The 17,799-nt window shown below is 33.8% G+C and overlaps 1 protein-coding gene across 3 annotated transcripts in view; it reads left to right on the forward strand.

Annotated features, from left to right (window-relative positions):
* PPA2 (inorganic pyrophosphatase 2) overlaps positions 1–17,799 on the forward strand; it is an 84,817-nt gene that overhangs the window by 44,593 nt on the left and 22,425 nt on the right. For all 3 annotated transcript variants that reach the window (XM_079154704.1, XM_079154706.1, XM_079154705.1), the window contains 3 exons: positions 862–988; positions 14,177–14,304; positions 16,483–16,568. In XM_079154704.1, coding sequence (XP_079010830.1) covers positions 862–988; positions 14,177–14,304; positions 16,483–16,568 — 341 coding nt within the window. The remainder of the gene's footprint in view (positions 1–861; positions 989–14,176; positions 14,305–16,482; positions 16,569–17,799) is intronic.

The following is a 17,799-nucleotide window of genomic DNA, read 5'->3' on the forward strand; positions in this document are numbered from 1 at the left end:
TTTCGTCTGTCTTTAAAGAATATTTGTTTTGGCAGGTGGTTTGCTTGTGGACCATTTTGATTGTTTCTGGGCATTTAAAAAAATATAGCAACTTTTTTAGGGCAGGTCTAGAGTAAACATTACTAGGGGGCTAGTTTAGCTCTATCATTAAGACTTGCCTCTTCTAGGCCACCTAGCGAATATTGCTCATGCTAAATGCTATTTTCTTGGGCGATTGGAACCCCTGCTCATACAGTTCTCTGGCAGTTATTCTTTGCTTGGCCTCCTGGAGTCTCAACCCCTTCATGAGCAGGTTAGTAGTCCAGATGTCTCAGAAGATTCCCTATGATTTCTGAAGGTCATTGTCATCTCCAGAACTGTGCCCCCCAAATTCTAGCAGACTCATCTCCCCTTGTTTTTTGTCTGTTTTTGTTTTTGTTTTGTTTTTAGCTGTCTTTGTGAGACCCCTATACCCTTACTGGGTTCCCCTTCCCTGCACCATGGTCTGAAGAGTATGTTGAGCAGAAACCAGGCAACCTCAGGTCTCTCTTGGTTTATTCACTTCACTCTGGGGTCACAATCCTGCACTGCCTGTCATTTAGTGTCTGAGAAGAGTGGTTTTTGTATATTTTGTCCAGTGGACAAGTTTTTGTTTGTTTTTAAATATATAATTCTATCGTGGATGAAAGTGAAAGTTTTGAAATAACATAGTTCTAAAAGGGACTTTGCAAGATAGGCTGTACAATGATTTTTACATTCTTTTTAGTTGTAGAAAATTATTAAATTTTAGTCTATAGTCTTTTAATCTTTCCTGTGGTTTTTCCAATATATGGATAAATTGTCCAAAGTCTTGCAAATGTTGAGTTTCTTTTTTATTTAAAGGTTCTTTCTTGTGGAGAGGTTATTCGTGTGAAGATCCTTGGAATTTTGGCTCTTATTGATGAAGGTGAAACAGATTGGAAATTAATTGCTATCAATGTGAATGATCCTGAAGCTTCAAAGTTTCATGGTAAGTCTGGGACTTGTCAGAGAACAAACTAGTATGTCATTGAAATTCTTAGAACTTAATATGTCATTGGAATTCTTAGGACTCGTGTAAAACACAATTTATGTATTTGGGAGTTACATGTTTTGTTTTGTATTCTCTTCCCGTGGAATGTAAAGGGCAGTTCAAAATGTTTTTGTCTGAATGGTCGAAAAGAGCAAATGATGTAGACATACAAATGATATTTTGCACTAAGCAAATACATTACCTTCATAGAAAGGGTTCTCTCCATCTCTTATTCCCTCTCATCTTCTTCCTTCTTCCTTTCTTCTCTTCCTTCTCTCCCTTCTTCCTGTCTCCTACTCCATCTTACTTCTTCTTTCTCTCCATATGTTCATAGTTCTTTTGAGTGTTTGCTTCTATTCTGTAAACAGTGTGTTTATACCACTTATTTCTTAATCCATATATTTTCTTTTGCCCCCCCTTTTTTTGTATATTGTCTTTATTGATTCTAGTTGCTACTTTGAAAAGACATGGAATTTAACCTCTTAAACATTTCTCAATTGTATTATCCTATTTCTTCTATTATCCTAGTAACTCTTAAATATTACACTTCCAACTATATTTATTGCTTCAGTGACTGTAAACAGTACTCTTGATTTTTGCAGTTTAGAACTTAGGACACTGAGATTTCATATGTATATTTTTTTGTTGGTTAAATTAACTAGCTTCTATAATATAGAACTTAAGAAACTGACTAGAGAGATGTATTTTTTCTTCTCTGCCCCTTATGACCCACCTTCTCTCAGCTGCACCAACTTGTTCTACATTGTCAGAATTTGTTATGTTTGGGTACATAGCTTAGTGGTAGAATACTTACCTAGCATGTATGAGGCCTAGGATTTAATCCCCAGTACAATAAGAAAAAAATGAATTAATAATGTTCAAGTTATGTTCTTTAAGTACAACGTTTTCATGTTGTACCATGTGTTAAATCATCAAATTTGGACAGACTCTTCTGAGTCTGCTGTATAGCTATCATGGGGTTTCTTGCCATGCTTTCTTGGGTGACTTCTACTCCTTATTAGAGTCTATCCTTTTTGTTTCTTTCTTTTTCATTGTTGGATGGTGTACATTTTCCAAAAATTTTTATAGAAAAATTGTACAGAAGATTGCAAGTTAAAACATTTGTCATCCATGGCATTTTTGGTAGATAAGTAAGAAGAAAAATTAAAAACAGAGAAGGATACCTACCTGGAAGTGTAAATTTTTCTTCTATGGAAAAATTAAGAAATCTGGTTAAGTTTATAGATATTGCATCCTTTTTTATGTGTGTGTGTGTGTGTGTGTGTTTTAAATAATATTAATATAGACAAGTTGTGACTCTTCAAAGAAGCGTCAGAATTTTTTAATTTTGTGTGTATGTGTTTGCGTGGATGTGGTGAAATAAGTTCGTTGATCCTAATGAATGTGTGCAGATTTTGGTAGAAATGTCCTGTTTTATTATTTGTAGTTTTTAACTAGAGCATAACTGAACTAAAACTAGCCATAGCATCTGAAAGCATATTTTAATTAGTAAAAACTTGTTTCTGACTGTATTTCTGTAATATTAGCACTAATATTGTAATCGTCATGTTTTACTTTCTGAAACTGGAATAGTCTCTGTGAAAATCTTTAAAAAGTCAAAATAATATTTGAAACCAAACTCCTTGTACTCTCTGATAGAAAATCAGTCACTTTGGCAGGCTCATTTAACACTTGGAGAGCACAGAGACCATTTAATACACTGTAATTAGGTTCCAGGCCCTAATGCTCTTAATGGTACCTTAATGGCCTGAAAGAGTTAATAAGACTCCCAGAGCACCTAAATTGTTACTGGAGAATGCCTTGGCCATTAGAGATAATAGCACTTGGTTATGAAATAACCAGGTTCAGATTTTTTAAGATTGAAATGCTGGGGCTTGTGTCATTTTTCTTTTAGTTAAATTAACTACCTTCCATAATATAGAGCTTCAGAAATTAACTAGACAGATGTTTGAACCTCTTCAGAACTTTGGGCAATGCCTAAGGACCTTATGTCAGGGGAAGGAATGTCATGAGGAGATAATTTAGGTCTAGAAATCATTTCAACTTGCAAAGCAAGGAAGATTTATTTTGTCTGGTCTTTAAATAAATAAAACCATTGTCTTTTGTCCTGCAGGAACTGTTACCTGTACAGTAATTTTACAGTTTTTTTTTAAAAAAAGATTAAGAAACAAAAATTAAAATCAAAACAGTTACATTGATGTAGGTATCTTCTGGATGAATAAGTTATATGACCATTGAAGGAATTATTTTAAATTAAACATTTAGGACTTTTTCAAAGACCAGCGTCATACTAATCCTGAAGTTATCGGTTTTGATGCAATTCTTATATGTTGAATTTCAACGTATATTTAAGGTAATTTAAAAGTCAAATAAAACTATGTAATTCCTTTTAATGACTTTCAGGACAGGAATAAACATATGGAAAATGAATCTGCTTGACTTAAATTTTCATTTACTAAGTAAACACTTAGAGTGCCTTTGCAATTATTTTTTTAGAATAAGTAAATAATTATGGTATTTGATTTTCTTCCTCCTAGAACATAATTTAATACTGTCATCTATGAAAGGAGAAAAAAGAGGGAATAGCATAGTAATCTTAAGGGGAAATATTCATATTAACCTTTGACAGCAGAAGGAAGAGGGTTCAGGTTTACTTTCCTGCACGTGTTAGAAGACAGTGAAATGTCCTCTCAGGTTTGGAAGTAGCATATGACTGTGGTCATCCAAATAGCACTAGCTTTGTGAAGCATGAAGTGTGTGCCTAGGAACTGTGCCAGAGGCTCTTTTGAAATTATCCATTTAATCTTCATACAATTTCAATGAACATGCAGGTCTCATTTTTTTTTTTTAGATGAGGAAACCGAGGCACCAGGGGAGCGGATGCCAATAACTTGCCTAAAATAACACATCAGTCTTTCAAATCCAGAGCCCATGCTCTTCATTGGCACGTCACGTTGCTCTTCTGAAAAATACTGGGACGGTCAGTTGTATTTCTGCTGTCTGGGAATACTGACCATTTTCTCTTAAATAATTAGGCATCAGTAAGATAATGGTAATTAGAGGTCCAGTTTAAAAAATAAAATGTAGCTCTTCTGATCTTTATTCCTTTGATTTCATTAATAGGTGTGCCTTAAGAGGCAGGAGTACATAGGGATGGGGTGTGGGACAAGGCAGTTGAAGAACAGGAACGTGTTCCAGTTACATACACTATAATTAAGAGGTAAATTACTGGGAGTGTCTTGCCTCTTTATTGAACCTTAACCTCTTAACAGGTTTTTTTTTAGGTTTTAGTCATGTTCCTATGATGTGGTAAGATATGGGGAGGCTTAAATTCTAAAATCCTGCCCCTGGCTTGTTCATTATCTGACCTAGGAGAAATCATCACTTCCCTCAACCTGGGTTTCTTCATCTCGGAAGTTGCAGGGTGAATCCTCTCATCAGTGGATGGTCCCTGGAGTTTTCCCTGTCTTCTGACTTTTTGTTGTAGGAAGTATTTTCAATCCATTATTTTCAGGCTGTTTTCCTCTATAAGTAGAAAGACCTAAATTATCTTCAAAGTTAGTGCTAAAGGAAATAATTTTTTTATTATGAACACATATTAATTAAAATTAATGAGATTCACTGTGATATTTCCATACATGCATAAATTGTGGAAATATCATTTAAAGGAACGTGAGATCGATTTTCTGGGGACATTGGCACATTTTTTGAGTACTTTATGGTAGCTGGAAATTCAATGGAGGTCTATCTGACCCAAAGCCTGTGCTTTTAGCCACTTTATGCTTTAAATCAGAATTAGGTCAGAAAAATGTTATAATTTCTTCTGTGTACAAGGTTCTTGCACAGTTTTCATTCTATTGGTCATGAGAAATTTCTTATAAACTCGTAATGAATATTTATTGTTGGAAAAATCTGCCAAGCCTTTCCTAAGAATGTTTACTAATATAATAAGTATGGGCCTATAGGTAGAATGACCTTGTTTGGTAATACTTAGTTTGAAGTGTGTTAATTTCCATTATTTTTTTCATAAGGTTAATGTATGTTTTTGCTGCAGTTTTGACTTGGTAAAAGTAGAATTGGCAGAAAAGGAGAACAGAAGAGGAAAGGACAAATACAGTGAGGATAAGGTTCCCAGGCCTACGTGCAGAACTGTCTGGAAAACATGAAAATCTTTAGAGATCCTGAAAGCACAAACCATTAAGAAAATTAGTTCTCTGGGCAGGAAGCTCTATTTGTGGTGTAGAAAATACAGTGAATGTGGGGAATGAAACTGTTGTTTCTTGTGAATATTTATAAGAAGACATTAAAAACACATGTTATTGCCTCCCACGGATTTTGATTAGAAGCAGCTAGTTGTACAGGTTTAGCTCTGGGAGAGCAGCACATAGAGTCCTGAAAGAGAGTTTTGTGTAAATGATTGTGGCATCATTTTCTTTGGTAAAATCCCATAGAATTATAAGTTCTTTTTCACATTTATTTTTTCTTTTTTAATCCCCTTTGGACAAAATGTTAGCATGAGGCCCTGTTTTCCTTTTTCCTTTTTCTTTTTTTAAATTTGAGGCAGGGTCTTGTTAAGTTATGGAGGCTTACCTCCAACTGGGATCCTCCTGCCTCAGCCTCCCAGTTGCTGGGATGACAGGTGTGCACCATCATGCCTGGCTTTCTTTTTTTCTTTTGAACAGCAAAGGCAGAGATACAGTATTAAATTTATGTTATTGATTTTTATCTAAAACTAGAAATAAAAAATACTGATTATATACTTTCCTTACTTTGTATTTCAGTTTGATGGAAATAATTCAGATAAAAGTAGCATTTTAATTTTTTTTTTTCTGATCTCTGTCCGACATTCGTGGATATGTGTGGTAAGGTCAGAGACATGAGTTTTATAGTTTGATAATGTTCGCTGGGTAATTCTGTACATTGCCTGGTATCATATAGATGCTCAATAATTTTTTTAGAACTGATGAATAAATGAACACATATGCATTGATAAACCAAAAATGAAAATTTTAAGCTAAGTCTGAGAGTATCTTCATATTAGGTCCATTTTAAAATACATGTGCATTTTCAGTTATTTTAAAGAGAGATCATCTTTATTCTCATTTGAAATTTTGAAAAATATTTAACAATTACAGTTGTTTCTTTAGCATTATATGTACATACTTTATTTTTTATATGTGCGACATTTTAACCCTTGTCATGTGTCATTAGTTATCTTTCTAATTAACTCAGTCTGATAGATCCTACAATGTGTCACTAGTACTTCTCAATTTGACCTCAGAAATATTCTTCAAATCTATTCTGTCCTTACCATTGCCTTTAATTATTGTATCTTGTTTTTTCATTGAAACAATGTTAACATTGCTCTGCTTTCAGCCTCCTATCACTAAAATTTATCCTCCACACTGTTTACCAGACTTACCTGATTTTAAAGAAAACTTATCTTACCTTAAAGGAAAACAGAAAACCTTCTGACCTCCCACTCTATACAGAAAGATCCACATTTTCTTTTTTATTTTTATTTTTTTTTATTTTTTTATATTTTTTTTTAGGCTTTTTTTTTTTTTTTATTGTAAACAAATGGGATACATGTTGTTTCTCTGTACATGGCGTAAAGGCATACCATTTGTGTAATCATAAATTTACATAGAGTAATGTTGTTTGATTCATTGTTATTTTTTCCCTTCTCCCCACCCCTTTCACCCCTCTTTACCCTCTATACAGTACTTCCTTCCTCCATACTTGCCCCCCTCCCTAACCCTAAATCTAACCCTAACACTAACCCTTCCCTCCCCCCCCATTATGTGTCATCCTCCACTTATTAGCGATATCATTCGTCCTTTGGCTTTTTGAGATTGGCTTATCTCACTTAGCATGATATTCTCCAATTTCATCCATTTGCCTGCAAATGCCATAATTTTATCATTCTTTATGGCTGAGTAATATTCCATTGTATATATATACCACAGTTTCTTTATCCACTCATCAATTGAAGGGCATCTAGGTTGGTTCCACAGTCTGGCTATTGTGAATTGAGCAGCTATGAACATTGATGTGGCTGTATCTCTGTAGTATGCTGATTTTAAGTCCTTTGGGTATAGGCCAAGGAGTGGGATAGCTGGGTCAAATGGAGGGTCCATTCCAAGTTTTCTAAGGAATCTCCACACTGCTTTCCAGAGTGGCTGCACTAATTTGCAGCCCCACCAGCAATGTATGAGTGTACCAGAAAGATCCACATTTTCTAACTTGGTAAAAACCTTATGGTGATCTCCTACCACCTATTTTTTAGGCATTCACCCTACTTACTGAAGTTCAAAACACCAAGCTTCTCCACCCTCTCAGATATGCCAGGCTCTCTGCAGCTCAGTGGATTTGCTGGTGCATTTCTGCCTCCCTGAAATACCCTTTGTCTACCTGGAAACACCTGCTTGTCTTTTAAGAACCAGTTTAAATGTTATCTCTCAGTGTTTTTGACTCTGTAAGATGAAGATGAAGATGGTTAGCTACCAACTCCTTTTTTTGCCCCCTCCCACATCATTTCATTTGATTCTATGATATGTCTGATTTCACATATTTGTGATTTGTTTGTTTCTATGCCTCCCCGTCTGTGAATTATTTCAGAGCTGGGATTATTTCTCATTTACCCTTTTTTATTTTAGACAGCTTTATTAAATTTACATACAGATTCACCTCATTTTAAGTGCATAATTCAAGGAGTTTTGACAACTATATATACTTGTCTAACAACTATCATGGTCGTAATACAGAACATTTCCAGTATCCCCCAAATCCCCACATACCCGTGCAGTCAATCCCTTGCTCCTCCCCTGAGTCCCTAGCCAACACGGGTCTCTCTGCAATGATTTTTCTATCAGTGGAGTCTGGTGTCAGAGATCTGTTAGTGAGGATTTTGATGTGTGAAACATGGTCTTGGTTGTATGACTTCTCGCTGTTCCATTCTTTGAAGAGCATGCATGTTGTTCCATCTATCGGTGTGATTTGTTCCCTTTTGTTGCTGAATGGTGTTCTGTTGTATAGGAATGCCACAGTTTAAGCTATTGATGGAAAATTATATGTTTGCATATGTCTGTGTATGTATATGCGCAGATACCTTTTATATATATGTTATTTTAGTGTTTGTAGCTAGGCACTGATACAAATATAAACAGTGACTTTTCAAGAGCATTATACATATTAAAAACAAAGTAACATTTAGTGAATATGTGGAATAGTTTTCTAAATCATTTGTTCATATGGAGTTTCTTGTTATAAAGGATAAAAGCATGTAAGGCTATAAGTTTTTCTCTGAGTATCACTTTGGCTGCATTCTTGGGTAAGGTTTTAGGAGATAGGAAAGATGACAATTCTTATTTGTTAAGAATTATTCTCTTATTTTTTATTAGATGATTTTTATTATTTTATCACAGCAATTTCGTTTTTTCTTCTCACTCCATTTGGACTTGAAGAAATAATATGACACAATATGTGAGTACCAGAACTGAAATTTGAATATAGTGCTGATTCCATAACTCTTTTTTCTAGTTTACCTTATTTCTTATAAAATTCCTCAGTGTATTCATTGTCATTATTTTCCTCATATTCTTAGTCTTGATTTCCTTTTGAACCAGAAAGTTTATTTAATAAGACTTTTCTTTTTACTTACTTAATTTAATATCCAACTTTTAATTGTATTTAAAAAATTAGAGAAACTAAATGTAGTTCTCTCTTGGCAGACAAGCAATAGTTAATCTTTTTAAATTATAATTGATCTTTAGATTTACTCTGCTTATAGAATGCGTTGTCCTAATTTCTTCATGTTTAAAATTCCATAGTTTTCTTCATTTTTAATAAATCATTTTTAAAGTTAATTGTGCTTTAATAAGTCTCTAGATTAAATAGATCTCACACTTTAGATTTCTCTCTCATATATAATATTCATGGACTGTGTTGATAAAATATGTCTTACTAATTTGATTTTTCAAATCATTTACATCAATACCATTTGCTTATTGAGAAAAACAGTGTTATCTTAATAATTCTGAAATTTGGGTAATATTGAAGTCTCAGCAAACAAATGTGATTAGAAATGCTTGCCCTCTGGTGCAAGAGTATATTTTTAGATTAAAAAAAAAAAACTTTCTAATTTACAAAATACTTTTGATGGCGTTTTATTTTTGTTTGATTGCTTAGTAGATTATAATTTGTTACAGTCTGTTAGATTTTAGAAACAAGTGCATTGATTTACACTGAAAGGACATTTGGTTTCATAAAAGATATACCATATTCCTAGTGAAGGAAAAAGATGTCATAAAGGTTGCTTTTAAAGAAATAAACCTGTATGTTTCTCTCATCTACAGAAATAGAATGGTGGGTTTTGATTAAGGTATTTTTAAGTTTTCATTTTTGTAGAAATATAAATTTAAATTAGTTAAGAAAAATAAATTAAAATCAAGCACTCTGGACTTGGAAAAAACAAATTGAACTTTAAGACTTCTCTGTTATTATATTACATCATTATTATTTTTATGTTTTGCCTTTTAACTGGTATTTCATAAAGAAATTTCCAAAGTTCGCAGTGGGTTTATTTTTTTTCCGATGGGTTTAAGTAGAACTATGATTATTTATAAAACATTCTTTTATAGTTTTAATATAAAAATTCTCTTAAGTACCCTGTAATCTTTGTTAATTAAACTTCAAATTTGGAAACAGCTCTGTTTTATAAAGTAAATCACAGCTGCACATTATTAATCAGAAGTTAGGACACTTTTTATGGATCCTTTTTTTAAAAAAAAAGAACTAGGGTGATATGTATTTTAGTGATTGCTTTTAGTTTTTCTAGATTTTAAATTGTTAATGTTACAGACTCGTTCTTTTCACTCCTTGATACTTTGAATCTTACGAAGTCTGATCCTTACTAGTTTATTATTTAAATTTTTTTCTTCCAATGGTAGTTCCTCTCCTCTCAGTTCTGCTTTCTAAAAAATACCCCTGATCTGACCATTTATCCCTGTTCCACCCAGCGCCCCTTGTCTGTGCCTCCTCAGAGTTTACCAGTGTAGACCTCCAGGTAGCCCTCCTCAGAGCTCTGGAGCTCCTCCTTCCCTGCTTCCTGTATTCAGTGCGGTCCTTTCTGCACATGGCAGTTGGAAAGCTCTGTCTAAAACAAGTACTCCTCTGCCCAGCACCATCCCAGAGTAAAAGCCAGTGTCCCAGAGTGGCCCAGCAAGTTTGCATGACTGGCCTGTGTCTGCTTCTCTAATCTCATCTCTTCACACTTTTCTTTCTCACTCTGCTATAACCACAGACTTTTCTAGTCCTTAAACATTAAAAGCTCTCTCTTACCTCAGAATATTTGCATTTACAGTCTTCATCCCTGGAATACACTGCTTCCAGAAACCTGAACGAGTTGCTCCCACACTTTGTCCAAGATTGCTAAAATGTTTTATCACACGCTGTCCCTGACCACTCTTGTCTAAAATCCTCTTCCCACCCCGTTTGCAAAGCAGTCTGTCTGTGTCTCTTGCAGATTTGTTTTTATTCTCTAGCTTTAACTGTTTTCTTACCGAGGTCTAATTTGACAACAGATATTTTTAGCAGTTTTGTTGAATTCTTTCAAAATGTTCATAATTAATTTCACAAAAATAAAAGTTCTTTTTTTGTATTGACAAATTCACTGGCTTATATAACATGTAGTTAAATTTCACAATTGTAACAATAAATACATGATTATAACAATACATAGAGTTGGCAGAAATACTTTGGTAAAGCTAAAACTTAACTGATAGAAGCGGAAATGTGGACTTCTTTCTAGATTACTCCATCAAACTCAGTTTATACAGTGCTGGAACTTAATTGGCCGTACAAAACAAAAACTGATATTTGGCTTGATCATATAAAAGAGCTCCTTCCAGATTCTCCTTTCTTAGATTAGTTCATCTTGATATAATTATCTATGATAGAAACTTTCACATAAAATCCAAAAGTAATAAATGACTACTAGAGGATTATTACTTTTCTTAAAATACTTGTGAAAATATATTAAATAGAAAGATTTTACAAATGAATAGTGGTAACATTTTCACAACATCATAAATAATACATAATGCCACTATGTGATACTCTTAAACATGATTAAATTGGCAAATTTTATGCTATGTGTATTCTACCACAATAAAAGATGTATATAGATCTGCATTGTAACATAAGTAAAACCTTTGGATAATGTTACTATGTATATATGAGAAAAAGTAGAAGTTATGGAATTAGATGACATTTATATAATATACCACTTCTGCCATGAATGAGTTGGATAAATTTTGGCAAAACTTTTAAGCTACCTTAGCTACAGAGTCTATGTTTGATACACATGTCTTCTATAAACATCATGTCAGCTTCAGATACAATGTTTTCATAATTTCAGAAGAGTAACTCATGGAATTGACTGTTGTTATTGGACATGAGAATTTGTCTTCAGGTATTTGCTATTGAGATTTTTAAAATGTTGAATGTTAATTTTTTTCTTTGTTTTGGGTTGTTTGTGAAAATGCAGCTGTTTTCTCTCAATAATTGAGAATAGAAAAGTTCAGCTTATATTTATAGAATTATACTTTTATTGGCATTATTAAATGTTTGATTTTTTTTTTTTTTAATTATTCATGTCTTTACTGATTCTCTAATTAACTTCTGAGGGAAAAAAACCCTAGACTGAGATAGATAGTTAGCTTTTCTATTTTGTTTGAAGTCAGCAAGTGGCAATAATCACATGAAATGAATGGGGACAGAAAATGGTAGATTGAGTAAGGTACAATGATAAAGTCTAATTAGATGTAAGAGAAAATTATTTTATTTTGGATACTGATTAATGTATATTTCTTACAACTTCATTGGAATGAAAGATGTTTTCTCCTCTGAATAAAATAATCATTAGTTGGAGAACTCAATTTTCAGAAATGTTTTATAAAAATACAAGTTGAAAGTAAGAATATAATCAATAGAAAATTCGCCTTAGAATTCAATACAGTAAGCAAGAAAAAAATCAGAATTTGAAGGGGAAACAACAGTAGATCAGGTGAAATATTTATTGAATGTTCTGTTTTAGGCTTGACAAAGAATTATGTGACTCAGTATACAATGCATAATACTGAGGATGTGATCTTAATCTTTAAAAATGTAATATCTTAAAAAAAAATGTAATATCTTGCATGTCTATAATCATACAGTTCAGGAGACTGAGGCAGAAGAACCACAAGTTTTGAACCAGCGTTGGCAACTTATCAATACCTTTAAAATAAAATAAAATAAAATAAAATAAAAGCTGGGAATGTAGCTCAGTGGTAAAGTGCCCTAGATTCAATCCCAGTACCAAAAAAAAAAAAGTATCAGAAGATCTTCCATCACTTACTGATTGCTCAAGGTGTCTCCTCTCTGATTAATAAAGCATATGTGGCCTGTGTTCAATTTCAGGTGATTTCCTCCCCACCCCTTGGCTAATTATAACATTACTACTTTTTGCTTAAGAATTATTTTAGATAGATTTGTGGACATTGATATCATTTTAAAGTTTAGTTTGAATACTTTTAAGCGATATCAAATTTGTGTAACAGGCAAGAGACCATGTGTAAAAAAGCAAAAGATTAACTCTTTCTGTTTAACCAATGCCTACAAAATGCTTGCTTTTTCCTTGTCAAGTCTAGAGTATGGAAATTCTGGTAAAAATTGAATGACCAAGTTTGAAACCAAGTATCTTTGCATTATCCCAATGTGTGATAGGATCTTCTTGATTTTAGTTGTAACTTTCTAATTTTTCAAGCGCTACCAAGTTTATTTGTTAATTACTATAATATATTCTGCATGAAAGTACTGTGCTAAGTGTCCATTATGCCACAGTCTGATGAAAAGTGTTTATTTGTTATACTTTTTGGATCTTATTTACTAGAAAGGATACCTTACCTAGGGATCTCTTTGGAGGAGGAATTTACTAGTATTAACACAGTAATATTATCTCCAGTTTTATTCCAGTGAATGTCATCAAAGTGGTTAAGCTGTTTGTGTGATAATAGAACTTCAAAGTGACTCCTGAAAATCATTACAGATTTTGAATTTAAAATTCTGTGTATCATTCAGATACCACTCTCTTTAAAATTGCCAGGTTCACATTCTATCTTCCTTAGTCTACTTCATTCTTCTTTATGGGGTTTTTCACCAGTGGACGTATTGTGTATTTGGGATTTTTTGTTGTGTGTCTCTTCCTGTTGTACAAGCCTTGACAATAGGGACTTGTTTATTTATCTGTCTCACTGCTTCAAACAGGCCTGATATGTGGTGAGAGCTTTTTGGTCAAAAATGCGTGAAACCCTCATCCTCCAACTCCAGTGTGTTCTCTTTTGGGTATTGCCCTCCTCATCGTGCATTCAGCATTCTTTTAGTCTAATGTTTGTTAAAAAAAAAAAAAAAAAAAAAAAAGACCCCGATGTTGTAATTTCCCTATTTTAAATCCTGCATTGCCAGTAAAATGAAATCAGTTCCTTAACTTATGCTCCTCAGTGACCTGGCCCTTCCTGGCTGTATCCTCCCTCTCCACTCCTTCTAACACCCATGTCCTAACCTCACATTGCCAGCTGTGCTTGTATATTCTAAAATAGGCTCCCCTGCTTTGATGGGTGCTGTTCCTTCCACCTTTACCCTTCTCATCTGATTGGTGCTGTGCCTCCCACTTCTGTGAGGCTTTCTTTCCCTCCCTCTATCAGGAGGTCACCCTTCCTGTGTATGTCTCTGTCAAAACCTCATTGCACTTCATTGCCGTTTGTGGTCCGTTTCTTGTAGCTAGACCTCAGAGCGTCTTTACAAAACGATTTGTTGTATTCATCTGCTTATTCCCTGTGCCCAACACATCCTCTGAAGATGCTCAGTAAATGTTGATTGAAGGAATACTAGTTTGCATGTGAAAACAGACGTCTGGAAGGGAGATGATATTATGTCAACCATTACACCGCCAGTTAGCATAATTAATTTTGATGCTAGTTGGACTGGGACCCTGTGTCCTGGCCCCCGCAGTCCAGTGCTCTACCAGTAAATGAAATGAATTTTGTTTTTTAACAAAATGTCTTTTGGTTTCTTCCCTTACAGATATTGATGATGTTCGGAAGTTCAAACCAGGCTACCTGGAAGCTACTCTTAATTGGTTGACATATTATAAGGTGCCAGAAGGAAAACCAGAAAATAAGTTTGCTTTTAATGGAGAATTCAAAAACAAGGTGAAAATGAGAAACTGCATTTTAATATGTACCTCCTGATGCTTATTCAGTACTTATTTCACTTGGACTATTCCTTGTGTGAATAATAATATATAGCATGATGGCAAAACGCTTTTTTACTGACTCATATCTTTAAGGCCTTTATCCTATCATTTAAAAAATGTTTTTCAGGAGATCCTAGTGAATCAAAATGCTGAAAAATATCTGTTTCCATCATCTATGTATATAACTCCTTTATCTTCTCAGAGTATAAAGGAATTCACAATCAGTTTATCTTTGCAAATTGTATATGAAGAAAAATCCTCCATTTACTGTTTTGAGGAGGAGAAAATTACTTACCCTTAATGTAAATCCATAGGGTCTTCCCTGCTAAGGGTTCTTTCTACAGTGACTGTATTAAACTTCTTAACAACTAAGAAAGCACTTGAGTTATCTTATTATCATAGGACTTTTCTATTAGAGTACCACAGAGTTACCATAAAGAATCTATAATTTGACACAAATGCAGAGAAAAGGCCAAGGAGTTAAAAGTGTAGGGTATTTTTAAAAAGTTATTACCACTAAGTAAATTGCATATTCTAAACCAACCTCTAAGTGAAACATACTTTAATGAGTAAAGTTTGTCTTACAAGTAAAATAAGGCACATTAATGAAAACCTAAAATTTACCACAAGTATTTTTTTATACCAGAATTGATTGCTGGACCCAGTACCCTTAATATATTTGAGGGTTTTATTTAAGACTAGTAAATGCAAACACAAAACTATTGTTTTAGACTAGATTCTCTTAAAAATAAAATATTAAAAAATTATGTTTATCTTTTTCCTCAAAATATATGTTGCATTTTATATTTGAAATAATATAAATTTAAAACCTCTGTGGTACTTTCATGACCTTTTATTGCCTCCAGGTCCATCTACAAGTCATGAATCTATAAAGAGTGAGGTGTCTTTTGTGTTTTGTTTGTTTTGGACAAACGTTAGTTCTTTCTGTATGAAGACTAAGTCATTTTTAATTTTTTTCAGAAAATAAGCATTATACACATTGCTATTTACCACTGCTGTTTTAGATATGGAGTCTAACATAGAAAATATAATTGTTCGTCTTTGACATGGTTGTGAACGATGGCTCCCCTTTTTTATTCTAGGGTTTTCTTGCCTACTCCTTTAAGCAAGTATTGGAATTGGTTCTAAATTGTCAAATTATCTGAATAATTAAGCTAAAAAGCTTTTCTTGCATTATCCAAATGATAAATTGCAGGTCTTGTCCATATCTTAAACAAGATTCCCCACCACTACCTTGAGAATTACGCCATTCTCCTTCATAACTTGACCAACAGTAGAGCTGAGAGGTTAAATTTCCCATTGTCTTTATATCTCAGAATCCAATATTCTTTATTCTTTCTTATCAAAATACATTTAGTTGTCATTGAAAGGGAAAGAAGCTGATATGAGTTAGTTAATAAAGAAAAGAAACAACATTTTGGTGAAAACATTGAAAGAATTTTCTGCTTTGGGAATAATAAAGCATGTTTTTCTTAGATAATCTCACTACATGTATATCTAGCAATATGTGTATCTTATTGATCATACACTTTCGAACATCTTATGAGTTATTACTAGAAAAAATTGGGAAAATGTTAAGGAGGTCCACTACTTTCAGACAGTTTATAGTCCAAAATTACTTTACAAGTAGACTTTGCCATTATGGTGATGTTGAAAAAAGTGAGTGCGTGCTTACTTGCAAGTCAGGTACTAGGCTAAGCCCTTGACATACAACATCTTATTTATTCTTCCAGCAACTCTTAGCCTTAGATCAGGGATTGGCAGACTTTTTGTGAGGTCAGAGAGTAGATATTTTAGGCTCTACAGACTTTGTGGTTTTTGTTGTAACTGCTCAGCTCTGCCATCTACAGCAGCCAACAACAGGTGGCTGGCAGATGTGACCCAGGCCCCTGCCTGACAGATTATCCCCATTTTGTCCCATTTTAGAGATGAGGAAGTTGAGGCTTCATGAAGTTAAATACCTGCCCAAAGTCACACAGCTGGTAAATAAGGAAGCCAGAATTTATACTCAAGATTGCTTGTCTCCAGTGCTCTTGCTCTCAACAACTGTCATGATATTAGTTCTGTGTTAATATAACAATGTGATCACTGTGTCCTCTTTTGTTGAAACTAGGCTTTTGCCCTTGAAGTTATTAAATTTGCTCATGAATGTTGGAAAGCAATGCTTATGAAGAAGTGTGATAGAGGGGCTATAAATTGGTAAGAATTTGTCTTTTCTATGAATGCAATGTTATTTTATCTGCAATTAGTACTAAATAGCCATCTAATACTGCTCAGATCTCTGATTATTTTTTTAAGGTGTTCCCATTATTTTTTTGTTTTAATAATACTTAGGGAGCACCTATTCAGTGCACTTTACTGAGTCTTGGGCACTGTGAAGCTAGGAATTGATGTCACCCTTTTCTCAGGGATTTTGTATATAGTAGGAGACAATGAAAACTAAACAAGAATTAAATTTAGTATTTCTGATATGTGCAAATACAGAGTAAAAGCAATATTTTCAACATGAAAACATGATTACGTTTTATGTAATAAACACCACTACCACATCATTTCTTGATAAGAATAGCAAAAGCTTTCTCATCCAACATGATCTGGGTCATTAGTTGATGTATTAGGAGGAATCAAATAGTAGTAGCATACATTACTCCAACATTTTATTTTAACTGCAAACATTAAATTTGCTTATTCACCAATCTTTGGATATAGGGCTAAGACCTTTTCTATATAGATCCCATGTAGATTTTCTCCACGTATTTTAACATAATATAGAACAGAAGAATAAAAATCCTGTAAATAAACTCCTTACGACTTAAAAACCCTTGAAGATTTTTAGTGTTCTTGTTTTCCAGTCTTTTACAGTTATGTTACCCTCACCTAATTTCATATCTAGCAATTTACCTGTATACTGTCTAGAACCTCAGTGTTGTCTGTAGCCTCATCAGTCTGGGTACCATGTAAAGAAAAGAGGTTTATTTCATTTGCGGTCTTCAGAATTTTAACTCATTTTTATTCATTTCTTCTTTATTACTTAATTTGTAAAAATATATTCAGAATTGTTTCTTTTGCCTTTGGTTAACTAATTGCTTCCCTCTCTTCATTTCATATGTCGTTCTCTTGTTGACTAGCAAGCCTTCCTTTCCTTCCTTTTGTACTGTTTTCCCCAGTCGGTTCAGTTGAGGTCCACACTGTTTCTCACCGCCATTCTCTCCATCAGCATTCCATACACTGCCTCAGAAATACCTAAGCAAATTGTTACAAAATTCATGTGGAGGGTCCCTTCTCTAAACCCGGTATATTCGGAGCTCTAGGGAGTAGCCTCTAAGCAGGTGTTCTGATGAGGCTCTCTGCTTAAGAAGCAGGGCATCGAAGCATCTTCTGGAAAGCAAAGCAAGGTTTCCATAATTTGACTTAGTTGGCTGGTCCCATT

Source organism: Sciurus vulgaris, assembly GCF_902686455.1.
Source record: "Sciurus vulgaris genome assembly, chromosome: 9".
Classification (NCBI taxonomy): domain Eukaryota; kingdom Metazoa; phylum Chordata; class Mammalia; order Rodentia; family Sciuridae; genus Sciurus; species Sciurus vulgaris.